General features: G+C 42.4%; 1 protein-coding gene across 4 annotated transcripts in view; it reads left to right on the top strand.

Annotated features, from left to right (window-relative positions):
• Nucleotides 1-876: 876 nt before the first annotated feature.
• The window catches only part of ERGIC3 (ERGIC and golgi 3), a 20,649-nt gene continuing 4,141 nt past the window's right edge, over nt 877-17,384 (top strand). Inside the window, exons 1-10 of one of the 4 annotated variants that reach the window (XM_083746647.1) lie at nt 877-1,010; nt 4,861-4,931; nt 6,791-6,878; nt 7,871-7,990; nt 8,214-8,307; nt 9,148-9,313; nt 11,213-11,270; nt 14,891-14,905; nt 16,578-16,609; nt 17,197-17,293. In XM_083746647.1, coding sequence (XP_083602773.1) covers nt 923-1,010; nt 4,861-4,931; nt 6,791-6,878; nt 7,871-7,990; nt 8,214-8,307; nt 9,148-9,313; nt 11,213-11,270; nt 14,891-14,905; nt 16,578-16,609; nt 17,197-17,293 — 829 coding nt within the window. In that variant the 5' untranslated portion in view covers nt 877-922. The remainder of the gene's footprint in view (nt 1,011-4,860; nt 4,932-6,790; nt 6,879-7,870; nt 7,991-8,213; nt 8,308-9,147; nt 9,314-11,212; nt 11,271-14,890; nt 14,906-16,577; nt 16,610-17,196; nt 17,294-17,384) is intronic. The other 3 variants (XM_083746645.1, XM_083746646.1, XM_083746644.1) reach the window with 3 other exon arrangements.

The following is a 17,384-nucleotide window of genomic DNA, read 5'->3' as shown; positions in this document are numbered from 1 at the left end:
TATGTGAAACTTCTCTTTTTAAGTTTGAAAATTCCAGTAACTGCCCATGATCCCCATTTTGCTGGCTGGGAGAGCAGAGTTTGGTAGAAAGTTGCTTTTACATTCTATTTTCGGGTTACACACTCAGAAGCCAGGTAACATATCATCTGAAGCATACTGTTTATCTATAAAAATTTAACTTGCCCTATATCAAATTGATCTCAGGCTAGGGTTCGTTTAAGACAAGTAATCCATCAAGAAATAGATAATTTCTCCAATTTATTGTTTTAAATACAGAGTGACTAGTTCCTCTAGCACAGGGGTGGGGAACCTTTATTCTGCTGTAGTCCTGGTACCACTTTTCCTACTTAGGCAAGAAAGAGAAAAACAGAACTGGATGTCACCAGCATGTTTAATGAGAGGTGCAGGCTAAAGCTGGTCTGGATGTCCAGCCGAAAACCTCTCCTACAAAATGTTCGTGTTGCCAACAAAAGTCAGTCTTCTTAAATTGATTCCCCAAAGCCCTTTCCAACCCCCCCCCCTTTTCCATTCCGCAGAATGCAGAATATATATACACACCCCTCGCAAAATCACTGCATTCATTCCTCTCCACATGGAAGCAAACCCCTTTCTTTCAATGGTACTTCCATTTTCAGTTGTCTCTTTAGGTTTGCGGTTCACAGCCCGAGTTGGGGTGAGGGAAAAACCCCGTTGCTACTTTTAAATTCCTTGATGAGGAGGGAAATACGCTGTCCGGTCAGGGCACTAAAAATCCTAACCGTCTAAAAAAAGCGGGACCGCATGTCGTCTTAGGTGGCTTGTATGGCATCCCACTCATCTCTACCGTGGCTGCCATAGCAACGGGGGGCGGAGCGGCAGAGCCCCCAACCGGAAGCAGGTTGTTTTTCCGGGTCACGGGGAGGGCGGGGTGGGAGTGCCCGTCATGGAGTCGCTCGGGAGGCTGAAGCGGTTCGATGCGTTTCCCAAGACGCTGGAGGATTTTCGGGTTAAGACCTGCGGCGGGGCGCTCGGTGAGAGGCGTCGCTTGCGGGGGGGCGGCCTAAATTGTGCTCTGGCGAGGAGCGCCTTCCTTACGGCGGGAGCGGTCTTGCGGCTCGCGGGATTCAGACGCGACTTCACTCACGATGTTCTGCTTTCATTTGCGTGTCCCGTGTGCGAGTCTGTTACGTGCAGTCGCGTGTTCGCGTGTTCAGGTGACGGGCTTGGTTCTCACGTGATGTTTCATCACTTTAGCGACTTGCAGCTGAGCTTTCCTTCCCGGAAAGCCTCTAGTGTTTGAGACGTGGCCCTTCTGTCTGCGGTGTTTTTAATCCACGCTGGTTTACTCGCACGTGTAAGTCTCCTCGATGGCAGCGGCAGCAGCATCAGGAAGGCTGGGCATGTGGGTGCGAAAGAACCAGCTCTGGAAGAGATGCAAAACATATAGGAAGCGGCGTCCTTTTACTATACTGCTCCGAGCGGCATAGCAGGTGTGTGGTCGGTTTGGTTGTTGTGCAGAGCCTCTTCACGATCAGGCAGGAGTGGGAAGAGGACTAATTCTCAAGAGGTGCCCTTAGTCAACTCAAGACAGCGACTGGTTTAAAGAGATTTTAGTATTTAATCAGGAAATGTCTTGGGTAACACTCCTTCAGTTTAGTAAACTTACTCTCCAGCAGATGTATTTTGCTAGCCTGGCTTGCTAAGAGTCTCCAATATTTCCATGCTGGCTGCAGAGGATGGGTATCTTCCATTTTTGTGTGCCCATTATGAAGACGCAAGAGACTAGTCCTTAGCAACTAGTTAGAAATCTATCAAGTGTGCTGGCAGAGGAAGAAAAGAGCTTAAGGGAACCATCTTCCCTTTATGCTCATCCAACATAAAAACCAAGCAGAGAAATCCATTGCTTCTCTACTAGCCCACTATGCTCTCCCCCTACCTCACTTTCTCTTATTAATAAAACCTTAGTTCTGTAAACACCTACAGGGAAAGGAGTAAGAGGGTAAATCAAACCCCTAGCAAGTTTTGATGGAGCAGTATAGCTACCATTGCTACCACAGTACCACAGCTTGTGCTGGGGAAGCCCCTTTCCTGTTCAGTGGTACCTCGAGTTAAGAACTTAATTTCTTCCGGAGATCCGTTCTTAAGCTGAAACTGTTCTTAACCTGAAGCACCACTTTAGCTAATGGAGCCTTGCGGTGCCGGAGCACAATTTCTGTTCTCATCCTGAAGCAAAGTTCTTAACCCGAGGTACTATTTCTGGGTTAGCAGAAGCGTCTGTAACCTGAAGCATATGTAACCTGAGATAGCACTGTACTATCTCTTGTGGCAGCAAGGCTAGCTCAGAATCCAGTGGGTCTTTTGCCAGCCTAGTTTCAGCCCTCGAATGCTCTGTTTCATGGGTTTCCCCATGGCTACTACCTTCAATAATATCCATCTGCCATTTGAGGTGGAGTCACAGATAGAGTCAGGCAGGCTGGGTAGAGGGACATGAGTAAATATGCATAGGATTTCCCTGCAAGGCTGGATTTTCCATCTATTTTTGCTATTTTCCTGGTAGATACCAACACTGAACCAGCATAGTTTATATTTATAAATAAGCACATGGGAAGCTTTATACAACACTTTTTGTAGTATTTCTTTGCATGTTGATATGGCTATACCAGGGGTTTTCAGCCAGTGTGCCATGGTGCCGTGGGTTGCCTTGAATGGTGGTCAGGGGTGTTGCAGGCAGCACTGGCCTCTGCCCTTCTTTCCTTCCCTCCCTCCTCTGATGCCCTCTCACGTCTTTGCCTCCCCAAGACTTACACAGCTGTTTGTTGCAGCAGCCCTGGCTTCAAGCTCCCCAGGCAAATTGTGCCTCTTGAGAGGAGAGGAGAAGAGGCTGAGGGAACACTCCAGAAAGGCGGGTGTTCAAAAAGGGCTGAGGGGCTGCTGGCTCTGCAGGCAAAAGTTGACATAACTGGGATCCTAAGTCCCACAGGGGTGGTACAGAAAGGATGTAGTTGGGTCAAGGGAGCCGTGGACTTGAAAAGGTTGAAAACCTCTGTGCTATACTATTCAGAAAAGCCTATTGCATGTATCTTCCTTTATAAGAAAGTTACTGTATTTTTCGCTCTATAGGACACACTTTCCCCCCTCCAAAAATGAAGGGGAAATGTGTGTGCGTCCTATGGAGCGAATGCAGGCTTTTGCTGAAGCCTGGAGAGCGAGAGGGGTCGGTGCGCTCCAGGCTTCAAGAAGCTATCCGCAAGCCTTGGGAGCCCAGCGGGAACTCCCGCCGGGCTCCCAAGGCTTGTGGATAGCAGCCTGTTCTGGGGGGGGGGATAAGATTTTTTTCTTTATCCCCCCCCCAAAAAAACACACCTAGGTGCGCCCTATGGGCCAGTGCGCCCTATAGAGCAAAAAATGCGGTAATGCCCTATAGATGAGGGTAAATTACTCATAAGACCTAGTATGCCTTTGACTTAAATTAAACTGTTGGATTAACACCCATCTTCTAATAGTAACAGAACTGGAACCCTTGCCTGGCACCTTCACTCCATATCTTTAAACACCAAGTGAAAACATTTCTCTTTAAACAGGCCTTGGGCTAATTAACATTCTATGTCCCTTTAAATGTGTTATGGGTGTTATTGGTTTGTTTTTGTTTTATTATTTATTTTGTGTTCTTAATCATTTTTGTTGTTGTAAACCACCCTGGGATCTTCAGACTAAGGGCAGTATACAAATTGAATAAATAAGAACAATAACAATAGTGAAGCCGCAACTTCCAACCAAAGGACAAAATACCTACTGTGTATTTTTTTAAAAATCCACCCCTGTTTAGTATGTAATCAGTTTGTTCCAGGAAACAATGCCTAAGCCAACAACCTGCTTGCTGTGCTTTCTAGCGGCTTTCTACTGCACAAGTAGATTATTTTTTAGAGAACCTTGGGGCTTATTTGCCAAGTGTTGTATTCTAATTGGTGCTTGTTTTGAGAGCACACCTCTTTTATTGAACACAGGAAACAAGGAAGTAGGATTTTCTTCCTACTATTTTTTACTTTGGTGTAATTCCACTTCCTTTGAAGTAGTTAAGCAGGAAAAGAATTAAAACTGATTCTACCAAGATGCTTCATTCTGTTCTTAATGGTTTTTGTTTTATTGTATTCATATTATTGTACACTGATATTTTATGAGTATACAAATACTTTTACAAATTCATAAAGAGAAGAGATTTTTAGTGGGTGGATTGAAGACGTAATGACCACTAAAGTAGAAAGTGATCACTTAATCTAACTTAGGCCACTCAAGTACATATCTGTTAAGGCTGGGTGATATCTGGTTTTCAGCATCATGATCTAACAACAGCTAAATATAGCTGTCTGAAAAGTATCTCGGCTGCGTCTTCCTCCCCACCTTTCTGGGCTGGAGAAGAGTGCAGCATTTTGCAAAGGGTTCAGGGATATTTTTCAGCCTGCTGAACAATTCATGTGGGGGTGCTGACCAGGTCTGTTGAGCCTTGCAATCAAACTAAATGTGCTGAGAGTGTACCTGCAAAAGAACACATGCAGAGCTCTCTTGTTTGCTGTGTGTTTCATGGAAAGATTAGAGGTGATGGGCATCAGATTTTTGAGAAAGCTTATCTGACTGTTGATCTTCATGAGTTCATTATTTAGAAGATATCAGGTCAGTTCCTGCTATCTCCAGGAAAAGACCCATTTGGAACCCAGGAGAGCCACTGTTATTCAGTAAAGACAATATCAAGCTAGAGGAACCAATAGTGTGACTTGGTATAAGTCAGCTTCCTATGTTCCCTAAAATATTGATAAGATCATGTGTAGTAGAAGTTGCAAGATATGACAATATGTTACTTGTGTTTTCCTTTTTCTCTCTCTGCAGTAACTGTAGTCAGTGGACTTGTCATGCTCTTACTGTTCTTCTCGGAGCTCCAGTACTATCTCACAAAGGAGGTAAATAAGTCTGTTTTTCTCATCCCCTGTACATACACTCCCAAATACAGATTTTGCTTTGTCTCTGTTTTTTTTATGCTAGAGATTTTGATAATTGTGGATAGTGTGCTAGACTAAGGCTGAAGCGATCCAGCCATGATGCTCATGGAGTTATTTGGAACATAGGAAGCTGCTTTCTACCAAGTCAGGTCATTGATGGGCCAGCCACCATCTTTTAGCCAAACTTACTTACCTCACAGAATGGTTGGGAAGATAAAGGGGAATCCAGCAAAGTCGTTGGGTGAGCAGAGCAGCTTCCATTCACGCAGTGGAAGTTCACCTTCCCCTCCTCCCCCTGCACCCGTGCCATCTGCTCCAGAGGGTTGGAAGAACCTCAAGCAGATTGAAGGAAGAGATGGAGAAGTTTCATTGCATGAATGAAAGTTGCTTTACTTGTGCAATTACTTCGTTAGATGTCTCCTTGAATTACTTGAGGACGGTAGAATAATAGTCAAATACTAGCCACAGCTTTAGTGTACAGTTTATGTAAAAATCAACCAGAATTTTCATTCATGCTTTAGCTTAGGTTTCCTATTTTTGAATAGACTTTTATTCTATAATGGGATAAAATAGACTTAGAAAATCTCCTGCCTCAGCCTGCATGCTTAGTGTCAAAGCTTTGGTAGATTAATGCAATTGGAATTGTAAGATGCTGTTCTGTCCCTCTGAAGCTCAACATCAAAAAAACTAAGATCATGGCCACTGGTCCCATCACCTCCTGGCAAATAGAAGGGGAAGAAATTGAGGCAGTGAGAGATTTTACTTTCTTGGGCTCCGTGATCACTGCAGATGGTGACAGCAGCCACGAAATTAAAAGACGCCTGCTCCTTGGGAGAAAGGCGATGGCAAACGTAGACAGGATCATTAAAAGCAGAGACATCACCTTACCAACAAAGGTCCGTGTAGTTAAAGCCATGGTTTTCCCAGTAGTGATGTATGGAAGTGAGAGCTGGACCATAAAGAAGGCTGATCGCTGAAGAATTGATGCTTTTGAATTATGGTGCTGGAGGAGACTCTTGAGAGTCCCATGGACTGCAAGAAGATCAAATGTATCCATTCTTAAGGAAATCAGCCCTGAGTGCTCACTGGAAGGACAGATCGTGAAGCTGAGGCTTCAATACTTTGGCCACCTCGTGAGAAGAGAAGACTCCCTGGAAAAGACCCTGATGCTGGGAAAGATGGAGGGCACAAGGAGAAGGGGATGACAGAGGACAAGATGCTTAGACAGCGTTCTCGAAGCTACCAACATGAGTCTGACCAAACTGCGGGAGGAAGTGGAAGATAGGAGTGCCTGGCGTGCTCTGGTCCATGGGGTCACGAAGAGTCAGACACGACTAAACAAACAATTCTGTCCCTATACACACAATCTTTTACTTGCTTGCTCATTTAAGATCCTCCATCTAGGCGTCTTTCACACTTCCTTAATCAAAGGAGGAAATCAATACTGTTACTCTTTTTTCCGCTCTGAAGACGTCCTACCAATGATTGTTGTGCCTCAAGGGGATTTTCTCTTTCTTCACTACATACAGTTTCAGAAAGAGGAGCAAAACAGAGATCTAGCCCATGTTCTGGGATTTGGTCATGATTGTGCCTTAAACTAAAGTCAATAATTCTGTTAGCCTGGTTATTCTAATTCTTATTCATGTCGACCTCTGACACTGTTTCTCTTAACGTTCCTGGAAATTTCCCTCCCTTTTTAGTTCTCTGAATGTGGAATGCTTATAAAACAAATATTTACAAATCTGGACAGATGAGAATAAAACTGATTTTTTTATTTTTTATTTTGCAATTAGGTGATTTTTCATTTTCTTCATTTTTAGATTCACCCAGAATTATATGTTGACAAATCAAGGGGAGACAAACTACGGATAAACATAGATGTTTCCTTTCCACATATGCCATGTGCTTGTGAGTATCTTCTTTAACACTTGGCTTTTAATTATATTAAACCATGACAATATGGTATGGCTTGGAATCTCATAGCACATTATATAACTTACGTGAACTTCACTGGAGTCAGTCATAAACGCCCCCACAGAGAAAATGAGTGAGAGACCAGGGGTTGAACCTCGTCCCTTACACAGGATGGCATTTTCTGTTTCTCTAGTGCAGGCTTCCTCAGCCTCGGCCCTCCAAATGTTTTTGGCCTACAACTCCCATGATCCCTAGCTAGCAGGACCAGTGGTCAGGGGTGATAGGAATTGTAGTCTCAAAACATCTGGAGGGCCGAGGTTGAGGAAGCCTGCTCTAGTGAATTATTGGTCCTTCCCTATGCCCAGCTAATGTGGATATAAGGGGTCTACATTGCTGTTTTTGGACACTAAGTCCTCTCATCAAATCCTCTTCAGTGAATCGGCCTAATTCTTAGAAAGGTCCTCTCAGAAAACCTTTGCATTTTGTACCATTTTGATATTTGATAGCTCAGTGGGTATATCACAGTGGTGGGGGACTTTGGCCCACAGGCCTGATTAGGCTTCCTGGCCTCCTCATTCGGCCTGCAAGGCCATTTTGGCCAAGCAATGCCCACTTGCCATCGCTTATGGTATCAGGTGTGGTGCAAGGAAAGATGTGGCTGAACTGAAGGGAGGTTTGCAGGCACTGACAATCAGCTGATTGACGGTGTCACGAAAGCCCTGTGAACAGTGCTTTCCAAGTGCTGCTGATTAGCAGTGCCTGCTGTGCTTTTACCTGCATGGTATAATTTCAAACCATGTGGTTTGACAGGTGAATGGCAGGTAGGTGTCCCCCCGCACCTGTTGCCCTTGGCTCTTGGAAGTGGGGAAGAGAAGGATGTGGCTTTTCTCCCAGAGCCAGATCTGCACCCCTGGTTTATCATGAAGTAAAGGAATCATCTCATGTCTCAAGAAATCTGCCTTCGCCTGTCCATTGTTGTTTTTCAGATTTGAGCATTGATGCAATGGACGTAGCTGGAGAGCAACAGCTAGACGTTGAACACAACCTCTACAAGCAGCGCTTGGATAAAGATGGCAAGCATGTGACTCCAGAGGCAGAAAGACATGGTAGAATACACTGCTCCCCCCGTGTGGGAACAGTATTGCAGACAAGATGCTAACACTGTGGCATCTGATTTAAAGGCAGCTAAAGTGACAAGCTCACACTCTTGTCTACTGTAGGGCCAGACATTTGCTGCTTCTCATGGAGGTGCACCACTGTTAACAATGGTTGGGTGTGCTGGGAATCTGGGGGTTGCTAGTACAAGGACCTTGTCTGTCTTTGTTTCAGAGTTGGGAAAAGAAGAGGAAATACTGTTTGATCCAAACTCTTTAGACCCGGATCGATGTGAAAGTTGTTACGGGGCAGAATCTGAGGACATCAGGTATGCCTTAATTCCCTCACTATTACCTAGAGGCAAAGAGATGAAGTTGGAAGGGAGCTGCATAACCATAGCATTTCCTGAACCTTCTAGGAAGGAGTGGGTTCCAGAATGCTTTTAGTCAAACACCAAGTGCTCGCCTATTCTGCTTACTCTGGAGGTCAGATTGAGGATGATGCTGGTTTCCTCATAGTTAGTTGGAAGAGAGGATAAATAGGCAATGCGTGGATTTCATTAACCTTCTGTCTTTCAGATAACAATGGGCCAGCTGCATTTAATATTTATTTTAAATTGTTGTAACCCATCCTGGGATCTTAGGTTGAAGGGTGGATAAAAAATTAAAATAAATACAAAATCATCATAAGATGGTGATGATGGTGATTTGTTATTTTTATTCTGTGTACATAGCTCTGCAATGGTTTGGGTTGCCTGTTTCACCTATTAGAAAGGTCCTGCAGGTTGCTTCTGTGAGTGAAGCCATAGAATGATGAAGAGGTTACCACTTGTCTGTCACCCATGTGCTAGTAATCTGGTAACAGCTCAGCATGCTGCATCTGAGATAGGGAGATACATTTTTTCCACATTATTTACTTATGGGAAGACCTATAGGGCACATCTTTTTGTGTCCCTGCGGGTGGCTATTTCTTGCTCAGCAACCTTCGCCCTTTCCCAGCTGTGAGTTTTCTGAAGCTCCATGAAGTACACAGGAAGCAACTGGCAGGGTTTACACAGCTTAGTCCATTTCAGATGGAAGTATAGACTTTTATGCAGAACCCCATTTTCTTACTATGTGCTTCATAGGTGACCATTTTTGCTGATTTACATGTTTATTCTTTTTCACAGATGCTGTAATACTTGTGACGATGTGAGAGAAGCATACAGGCGGCGTGGCTGGGCTTTCAAGAATCCAGACACAATAGAACAATGCAAGAGAGAAGGGTTTAGCCAGAAAATGCAGGAGCAGAAAAATGAGGGCTGCAAAGTATATGGCTTCTTAGAAGTCAACAAAGTAAGTGAGTCAATTTTTATCTCCTTACTCCAAAAGGTCTATTGAAATCCCAGTGACACAAGTGACCAAGAAGCAAGGAAAACTAGAAAAATGGGATCTGCACTGTGGTGTTGCCATAGTTTGAGTGTCAGTCTCTAGATTTCTGCAGGCATGCATATTACTGGTGAGCAACATACAAGATAGATACCATGTAGAATAGAAATTAATATAGTGATTAGCAAAAGTTCACCAACAGTTTTTAGAGCCAGAACATAAACTCTTTATTTAACCCCATGGAGAATACGGGTTGCATGTGGAGTATGCTTTTATACGTTTTGGTCTACCACAAGTTTTTGGCAGCTTAAATCTTTACTGTACTTTGTTTAATCTTACAAAGAGGAATGTCAGTGTCTCCCTCTAAGCTCTCTTCCAGATTCCTTATAAGTTAGATAGTTCCTAATGAAACTGCTTATTCCTTCAGCATTTGGCACTAGCTTCTCTCCTGTAACTAACACCTCTGTAGCAGGAAGTGACTTTTTCGGACCAAATTTACATATGTAGACTACTAAATACTAGGTTGTATCGCTAAATGATAGCTTGTACCACTTCAGACTTCTGGGTGAGGAGTACTTCATTTCTGAATATAAAAAAGAAAGGGTGAGGACCACCCAACATACAGAGTAGGGAGACCAGGCTAGAATCTTTCCTTTTATTTGGGATAGTGCCCAGACCAGTTTTATTCATCATATGGGGTGGAAGTGATCTAGCCCTGTTTGTTTTCTTCTGTGCTAATCTACCGTATTTTTCGCCCCATAGGACGCACTTTTCCCCTTCCAAAAATGAAGGGGAAATGTGTGTGCATCCTATGGGGCGAATGCAGGCTTTCGCTGAAGCCTGGAGAGCTCAGCGCGCCCAGACTTCACGCAGCTCTCTGCAAGGCACGGGAGCCCTGCGCTGGGCTCCCATGGCTTGCAGAGAGTTGCCTGTTCTGGGGGCTGGGGTCGGGGGAAGCTCGGGCTTCCCCCGCCCCAGCCCCACGCCTGGGGGGGGAAAAAATAATTTCCCCCCCTTTATTTCCCCCCAAAAAAACTAGGTGCGCCTTATGGGACAGTGTGTCCTATAGGGCGAAAAATACGGTACTTTCAAATAGTGTGGTTTTGATGGAGGGAAAGATTCAAAAATGTGGTTCACCACTTGCAGACTGAAGTGGTAAACAGCCATGCTGGATTTTGTGGGTTTTGGGTTTTGTTTTGATTTTACATAATATTACATATTTTGGCAAAGATTGCAATTGTGCCATAAAAACATTACTTCCAATCCAGAGGACCTGATTAGTTTATGAACATGTGAGCTGATTTACTTCCATGAAGGAAATGTATGTGAAGTCCAAAAGCAGTAAGGCTGGAATGGGGAAAGGGAGCTACTTCTGATGAGAGGTGCTGTTTTCCCCCCAAAGGCTTCCGTGAGTCCAGAGTATGTGGTGATGCATAGTTGGGGCTGTGTCTGTTCAAGTGGAGTATTCTTATCTCTTCAATGGTCAGTGTAGCAAGCAATCTGCATTTGCAGTTTGGAGGAGGGGTTAAAAGCCTGGGATATCATTTTTGTATCTTTCTCAATTTGGTGTCTCTTGACTTTAAAATATCAACTGTATGTTGATATAGCAATTCTCATAATAAAGACTGACTGTTTCCAATTTGCAGAGAAAGGCAATAAGATTTTTACATTGCTGTGCTTTGGACATTAGCAACACCTGCTTGGATCTAGTTTGGGTGAAAGTGTATTGAAGTACAGTATATAGGTTAAACACTTCACATTCCTTGTGGAGTGCCCTTTTTAAGCTTTACAGCTTCGCTTTTAAAAGTTGTTACAATCTTCTATGGAGAGCAGGGCAGTTTAATGAAATGTAGCTGTCTTTTACAGGTAGCTGGCAATTTTCACTTTGCACCAGGAAAAAGCTTTCAGCAATCTCATGTTCATGGTAAAGTAGTTTGCATTCTTCTGAGTGGGTTTTTTGTAATGTTCCCTTTTTACTAAATATCAGGAAATAATTGTAACTCATGCACTAAAGTAGGTATATAGAATATATACTGTTAAGGAGGAACTTTCTGAAGGGGTGTTCTGAGAAGTATGTTGGAAAACTGTGATGTTTCTATTCACATGAGAAATAAAGTTGTAACATTAGATCCTTTGAGGCAGTGCCTTTCTTCTATAAATGGGTTTTTATCAATAGCCACTTCTGTCCTGGCAGTGGTAAGACTAGCATTTCAAAGCAATTCAAATCCTGTTAATAATCTGCTGCCTTATACAGGATTATTTGACAACGTAAATGTATTAAATAATTAAATAAAAAATATTATTATCCCCTCCTCAGAGCCATGCCACTCAGAGCGGCTTACAAAATGAAACAAAAAATAAGCACAAGTATACTTACTATGCACAGCACACATTATATTTCAAAACAAATAAATAGGATATTTTAAGACCAAGATTGAAATTGCATGCAGTAGTTTGATGCATCAATTTTTTAAAGCATACATTTTATGGCAGGCTGTAGCATAGTTCTGTGAGCATCCTGAGCTTATTCCATTGCCATACAAGACGAGCGGAAATTCGGCTTGAATGTGCACTTCCAGTATATTAAGATTTTGCTACAAATGTTAGACTAGATCGACTAACACAATTCAGGAAAAAAGTACTTTGGCATCTGCAGCTGTTTGAAATTCAGAATGCACATAACGCATGTATGTGATAGTGAATATACTGTCTGCAATCATTGTCTGAAGGTTTCCTCTTCAATTTTGCACTGAATAGTCTCCATTTCTGGTTTTCACTCCTGGAACCATAGAAATGGTTCCTGCCAAAGTTTCTGTGTAAAAGTGTTATAGAACAGTGGAGTGTGGGGAACCTTTGGCCTGGCATGGGTCCCAATTTTAGCCTGTAAAACTGTTTTCCTCAGAACATGTCCACCTCCGTTATGTGATCTCAGGTGTGGGCAGGTAGAAATGTGGCTGGATCAGCTGCAGAACTGAGTTTCCAGAGAGAACTCAATTGTGCAGCCAATTCCTGCAGGAAGCATCTTTGCCATCCCTTTGATTGGCACTTGGGAAGCACCGAGCACTGGCTTTGCAAAGCACTTTATGCAGTGCTATCCAAAGGACAAACTGCTACCTAGTTTTCAGGTACTTGCCAAGTGCTGAGCACAGGGCTAGCAAAGCCTATTGCACTGCACTTTCCAGTTGCCCAACAACCCTTTCACTTTCAGACACCTGTGAAATGCTACGCAATAAACTTTGACAGGTGGGTAAATTGTCTGACATAATAATGGTAGTCCCACCTACTTGTCAGAGTTAGCCAGAGGGATGGTGGTGACAGATAAGGCACTGGCCCACTGGGCCAAAATGGTTCCCCACCTCTGCTATAGAATATTACTCCTTATTGCTTCTGTTAACTTGTTGAATGTTTTCTGCTCTAACACGTAATCAAAGGAAGATGAGCTTTATTATTTTCTGTTCCTCCCTCTCCTCTCAAATGGGAACTTTGTCAGGGAATTTCCCCTTCTCCTTTTCTGTCTTGACATCTTAGTCTTTTACCAAAAGTTTCACAAATGGCACTTTATTACTGATGAGTTCTTATACATCTGACTCGAAAAGTCTCTGCTGCTAAAAGGAAGTCAGTGCTGAAATTCTCATCTTTTTCTGGAATCTTGTTTTAGATATCCTGCCAGTAGTTTAAGATCAACATGATTGTGCTTCCTTTACAAACCATCCAGCTTCTTCCTCCTGTTTGTGTGGAAGAGTAGTCTAGTCCAGAACAGCATAACATGGGATACAATAAAAAAATATTGATATTGAATAACTGTACTCTTGCCTTCATGTTCCCCTTAAACCATAGTCTGTACTAGAGGAAGCTTGAAAAAAAATAAGAGTATCTAATGTTGAGAGGCTGCTGATATTGCAATAATGTATATTATCTCTGCTTTAGATCCTTCTGGAACAGTTGAGAGCAACCATCACTTACTGATAATACTGATTTGTTTCGTTAAATTTTAATTGTAGCTTCATAGGTTTGGACTCTTCTTTTCAGAATATGAGCATTGCTCCACAGCCAATATTTTATCAGCCGAACTACATAGGTCAACCAACTGTCATTTAAAAAACTATTAATCTTCTATCTTTTTTAAGTTGGGAAAATATGAAGGTATAAAGAATATTATGGGCCAAAGCATTCTGTTTCTTTTCTGTGCACTGTCTTTTTAAGTTTTTCCTGTAATAATTGATTTAGTTTAAACATGATTACACTGGTCCAAGCTCGTCACTTCTCTGCATAAACCTTGTTCTACCTGTTTCAGTTGCATGAGCTCCCTTCTGAAGGGAATAGGTTTCGGAGTCTAGCAATCCGCATGACCTCAGTTGCAATTCATGGTGCTGATCTTTGCTTTTCAGCATCTCCACCATCTGTTAAGGATAATGGATGTCATAATTCTGGTCCATTATTAGGCTGTTAAATATCACTTATATCAGATGGAACTTCTGTAGCTTAAGTTTGTGAAGGACTGTAGCCATGTGCATTAACCCTTGTGGCTGTAGAGAGAAGATGTACAACATAGGTGTTTTCCAGTGATTAGGGTACAGAGGTTGTGCATGATGCTCAGCTCCCTGGCTCACAGTCTCATCACCCCAAATAGTTGATCCCTTGCTTATTACTGTTTCTTTGCATTACTAGCTGACAAAATCAGTCATGGAAGAAATATGAGTTGTTAGGGAGGTTTAACCAAATTCTGATGTGGATGATTTGCATCACTTATTCCGGCTACTCAGTGGTGTATGTGGTGAAGGACTTGAGATTTCTCCCAAATATGTGATACTAGGACAGCTAAAGTCATGCCCATTTTTCTTTCACAGTTGAGAGGCAGTTGGCCAGAGGCAAAATAATTCCTTGGTAGAATTCCTGTGCTGTAAGTGTCAAGATCCAACTTGCTAATTGTGTTGCTTGTGAAGGGCCTTTGCCAGTGCAAACTGTTTCACTATGCACAGAAGCATTGGCCGGGCAAAAGACAGAGATTGGATGAGATTTGCTTGAAACTAGTGATCAGTGCCAATTCCTAATGTTTCCCATCCTCTAATCTTTGCTACAAGACTGAGCAATATAGACTTCTGTGTTCCACAAGGCCATTCTTACCCCAGCCCCTAAAAGACCTAGAGCAGGGACAGCTTAGCCTTGGGAGGGCTGTATAAACACATGCATTCAGATCATCATATACCATGCTGGTTTCCTCTGTGGGCTTGTAGTTGGTGCCCTGCAGCATCTGAATGGATGCTGAATGAATGCAGCCAATGCTGTATCTTTAGGAAGCAACACAGTGTTCCTTTTTAGTCCTCAGGCCACAGGTATATGTGAAGGTTCACATGCGCGATTCAGTGCTGCTTTTGTGCCCCTTCACAAATTGCTCCAAGCCCAGAGTTTTGTTGGCAGAGTAGCCAGTGCTGCTTCAAATCAAAACTAATGTCAAGTATTGCCTTTGTTTTTACATCCTTGCTTTTCAGTATGGAGCTCTGAATGTTTCTCTCTTTCTTTTCTTAACCCTGCTCATTTTTGCAGTTCACGCTGTTGAGAGTAAGTGTTGCTGACTTATTTTCTTTACTATTTCTGTACTGTCTGTAATTAAACCAGTTAATTTCTCCAATTCAACCTTGGTGTTCCCTAAAGATTTGACAGAATTAAAGTATCAGTAGACACTGCATGTTTTCAGTCAAGGAACTGCAAATGGTTTTCGCGTGGCTTTAGAAGGTCTCTTTTGTATAAAAAAATGGCAGGTCATTTCCATTCTTATCTTCAAAATAATGTTCATTGAACATATGGAAGAGAGTGCAGGAGTAAGCCCTCTGCCCAGCCAATTGGATCTCACAGCATGTAGGGCAAAAAAGGACAGCATATAATAGTTTTAAAAGTCAGAAACAAAATTTAGCTTAGCTTTATATTGCACTCATCTTAATACTGAATGAAATGTCTTCATACCCTATAAAGGCATTATGCCTAGACAGGGAAAACCCAATGCATGCAAGGACCTTCGGACGTATATCAGGTTATACATGTTCGGCCAAGCACAGAAGCCCCTTGGAGACTTTCTTCTGCAACTGGGGGTGGAGCAGGTTTGTGGTTCAGGGTATATTGAAGGCAGGGCAAGTGCAATTTGCCCTGAGGGCTATATCTGTGTTGCCGTAATGCTTGAACAGCACATTTCTTTCTTCCCATAAAAGTGTGAATGTGCCTTCTGAAACTGCTCTATTTTAATTTAGTTTGCAAATGCGAAGACCTAGGCAGACTGACCGGTTTGGGAAGCTTTGCAGACAATTGAAGGCAGCTTCACACATTTTAAAAATGCAAACCTAAAGACCTTGCATGGCATATTTAAAAAAGAAATGGACAAACTTGCGTTTTTCAGCTAAACCTCTGATAGGAATACATACTCCAGACAGCAGGGATTGGTCTTAGCCGCCACATCTACACACAGGAGAACATGCATATACACACAGATACCCCTAAGTTGTAAGCCTGAGAGTGGAACATCTAGTATCTCTGTCCTAAATTCTCAAAATGTTAATAGCTTCATTCCCAGTTGGATCTGACACTTACTGCTGAATTGCCTTGCTCAAATCCCTGTCTTATATTACAGTCATCTTAATATTATATTACTATTATAGATTTGGTTGATAATTTGCAATGGATTCCATTTACTTAGATTTCAAAATGTTAGTTTGCATAGAGCTAAATAGCATAAAAAGCGGGAAGTATTCTATTTATTTAGTAGAACCTATTTAAAGGGATTAACAACTTGCTATCTGAAAACGCCTAAACAACTAAACTGGGATAATTTAGCAAAGTTAAAAGCCTGCTCTGAATGCATTCAGAAATTAACATAAGCTGTATTTGCAGGTTGGGAAAGAATAAAGAGCTGCAACCTTGAAAACACAGTTGAGAATTATGGTGGGCAGTATCTGGTGATGGAACAAATAGATGTGCATATGCTTAGAATGTGGCATATGAGTTGAGAAGTTGTAAACTGTTCTGAGGTTTTGTTTACAATTAAGGTATACATATTTTGTTCAACAAATAAAATATCTTCCAGTTGTGCAAGGAAGTTTGTCGCGTCCTTTACTTGGAAACATGATAGGATTGTGAAAATTTGCAGGTTTTTCTCTTTCTTTTAAAAAAGAACAGAACAGTTAAATAACTTTAGGAAGTCTTTTCCTTTATGTAACATTTTGTTGTCTTGCTTCTCTTACAGTTCATGATCTGCAGAGCTTTGGACTTGACAATGTAAGTATCTGGGAGAGACATATTGAGTTTGAGATATTGATTCACATCTGCAGAGAAGGGAGTAAAGTGTCAGTGCACATGATTTTCCCTTGTGCTTACTGGTGTGGCACCTCTAGCTTTGGCAGCAGCTGTGTAAATGATAGGCAAAAAGAACAAAAAGCAACATTTAGAACAAAACTGTTTCCCCCCAAAAGGTGACCACATAATTCATTGTATACTGGTGCTTTCAGAATCCAGTGAGTCACTAAGCATCTATCCTGAGCTCCTTGCCTTATTTTATTCTCACCCTGCATGCCACTGTGACTGCAGTTCCCAGAGGAGAAGAGGTGTGTAATTACAGGGAGAGGAGTGTATTTCTAGCAGGGCTTCTACCCTAAGGTGGTAAATGCATGAAAATTGCGCAGAAGAGAAAACATCATTAGCTGTGCTCAACTTGCATAAGCAGGCACAGGTGCTAAAATCCTGCTGCTCTTATTGGAGAGAGTTGGTGAAAAACACCTACTTACCTTTTGATCATAGGCTTAGTACTCTGCCTGCTCTGCCCTTTGCTGGTTCTGTTTGAACAGGTTTCCCTTTTTTTGTTTCAGATAAACATGACCCATTTTATCAAGCACCTTTCATTTGGGAGGGATTATCCTGGCATTGTGAACCCACTTGATGGGACAGTTGTCACAGCACACCAAGGTACTGGTCTGAAAATAAGTTTAGTTATAGTTTGCTTATATACAGCTTTTGCCCCCAAAGTGATGAATACTGTACAGTGGTACCTCGGGTT

The sequence above is a fragment of the Podarcis gaigeae genome (assembly GCF_964106915.1).
Source record: "Podarcis gaigeae genome assembly, chromosome: 6".
Classification (NCBI taxonomy): Eukaryota; Metazoa; Chordata; class Lepidosauria; order Squamata; family Lacertidae; genus Podarcis; species Podarcis gaigeae.
The sequence above is the reverse complement of the archived record's forward strand: the minus strand, read 5'-3'. Positions and strand labels throughout refer to the sequence as shown.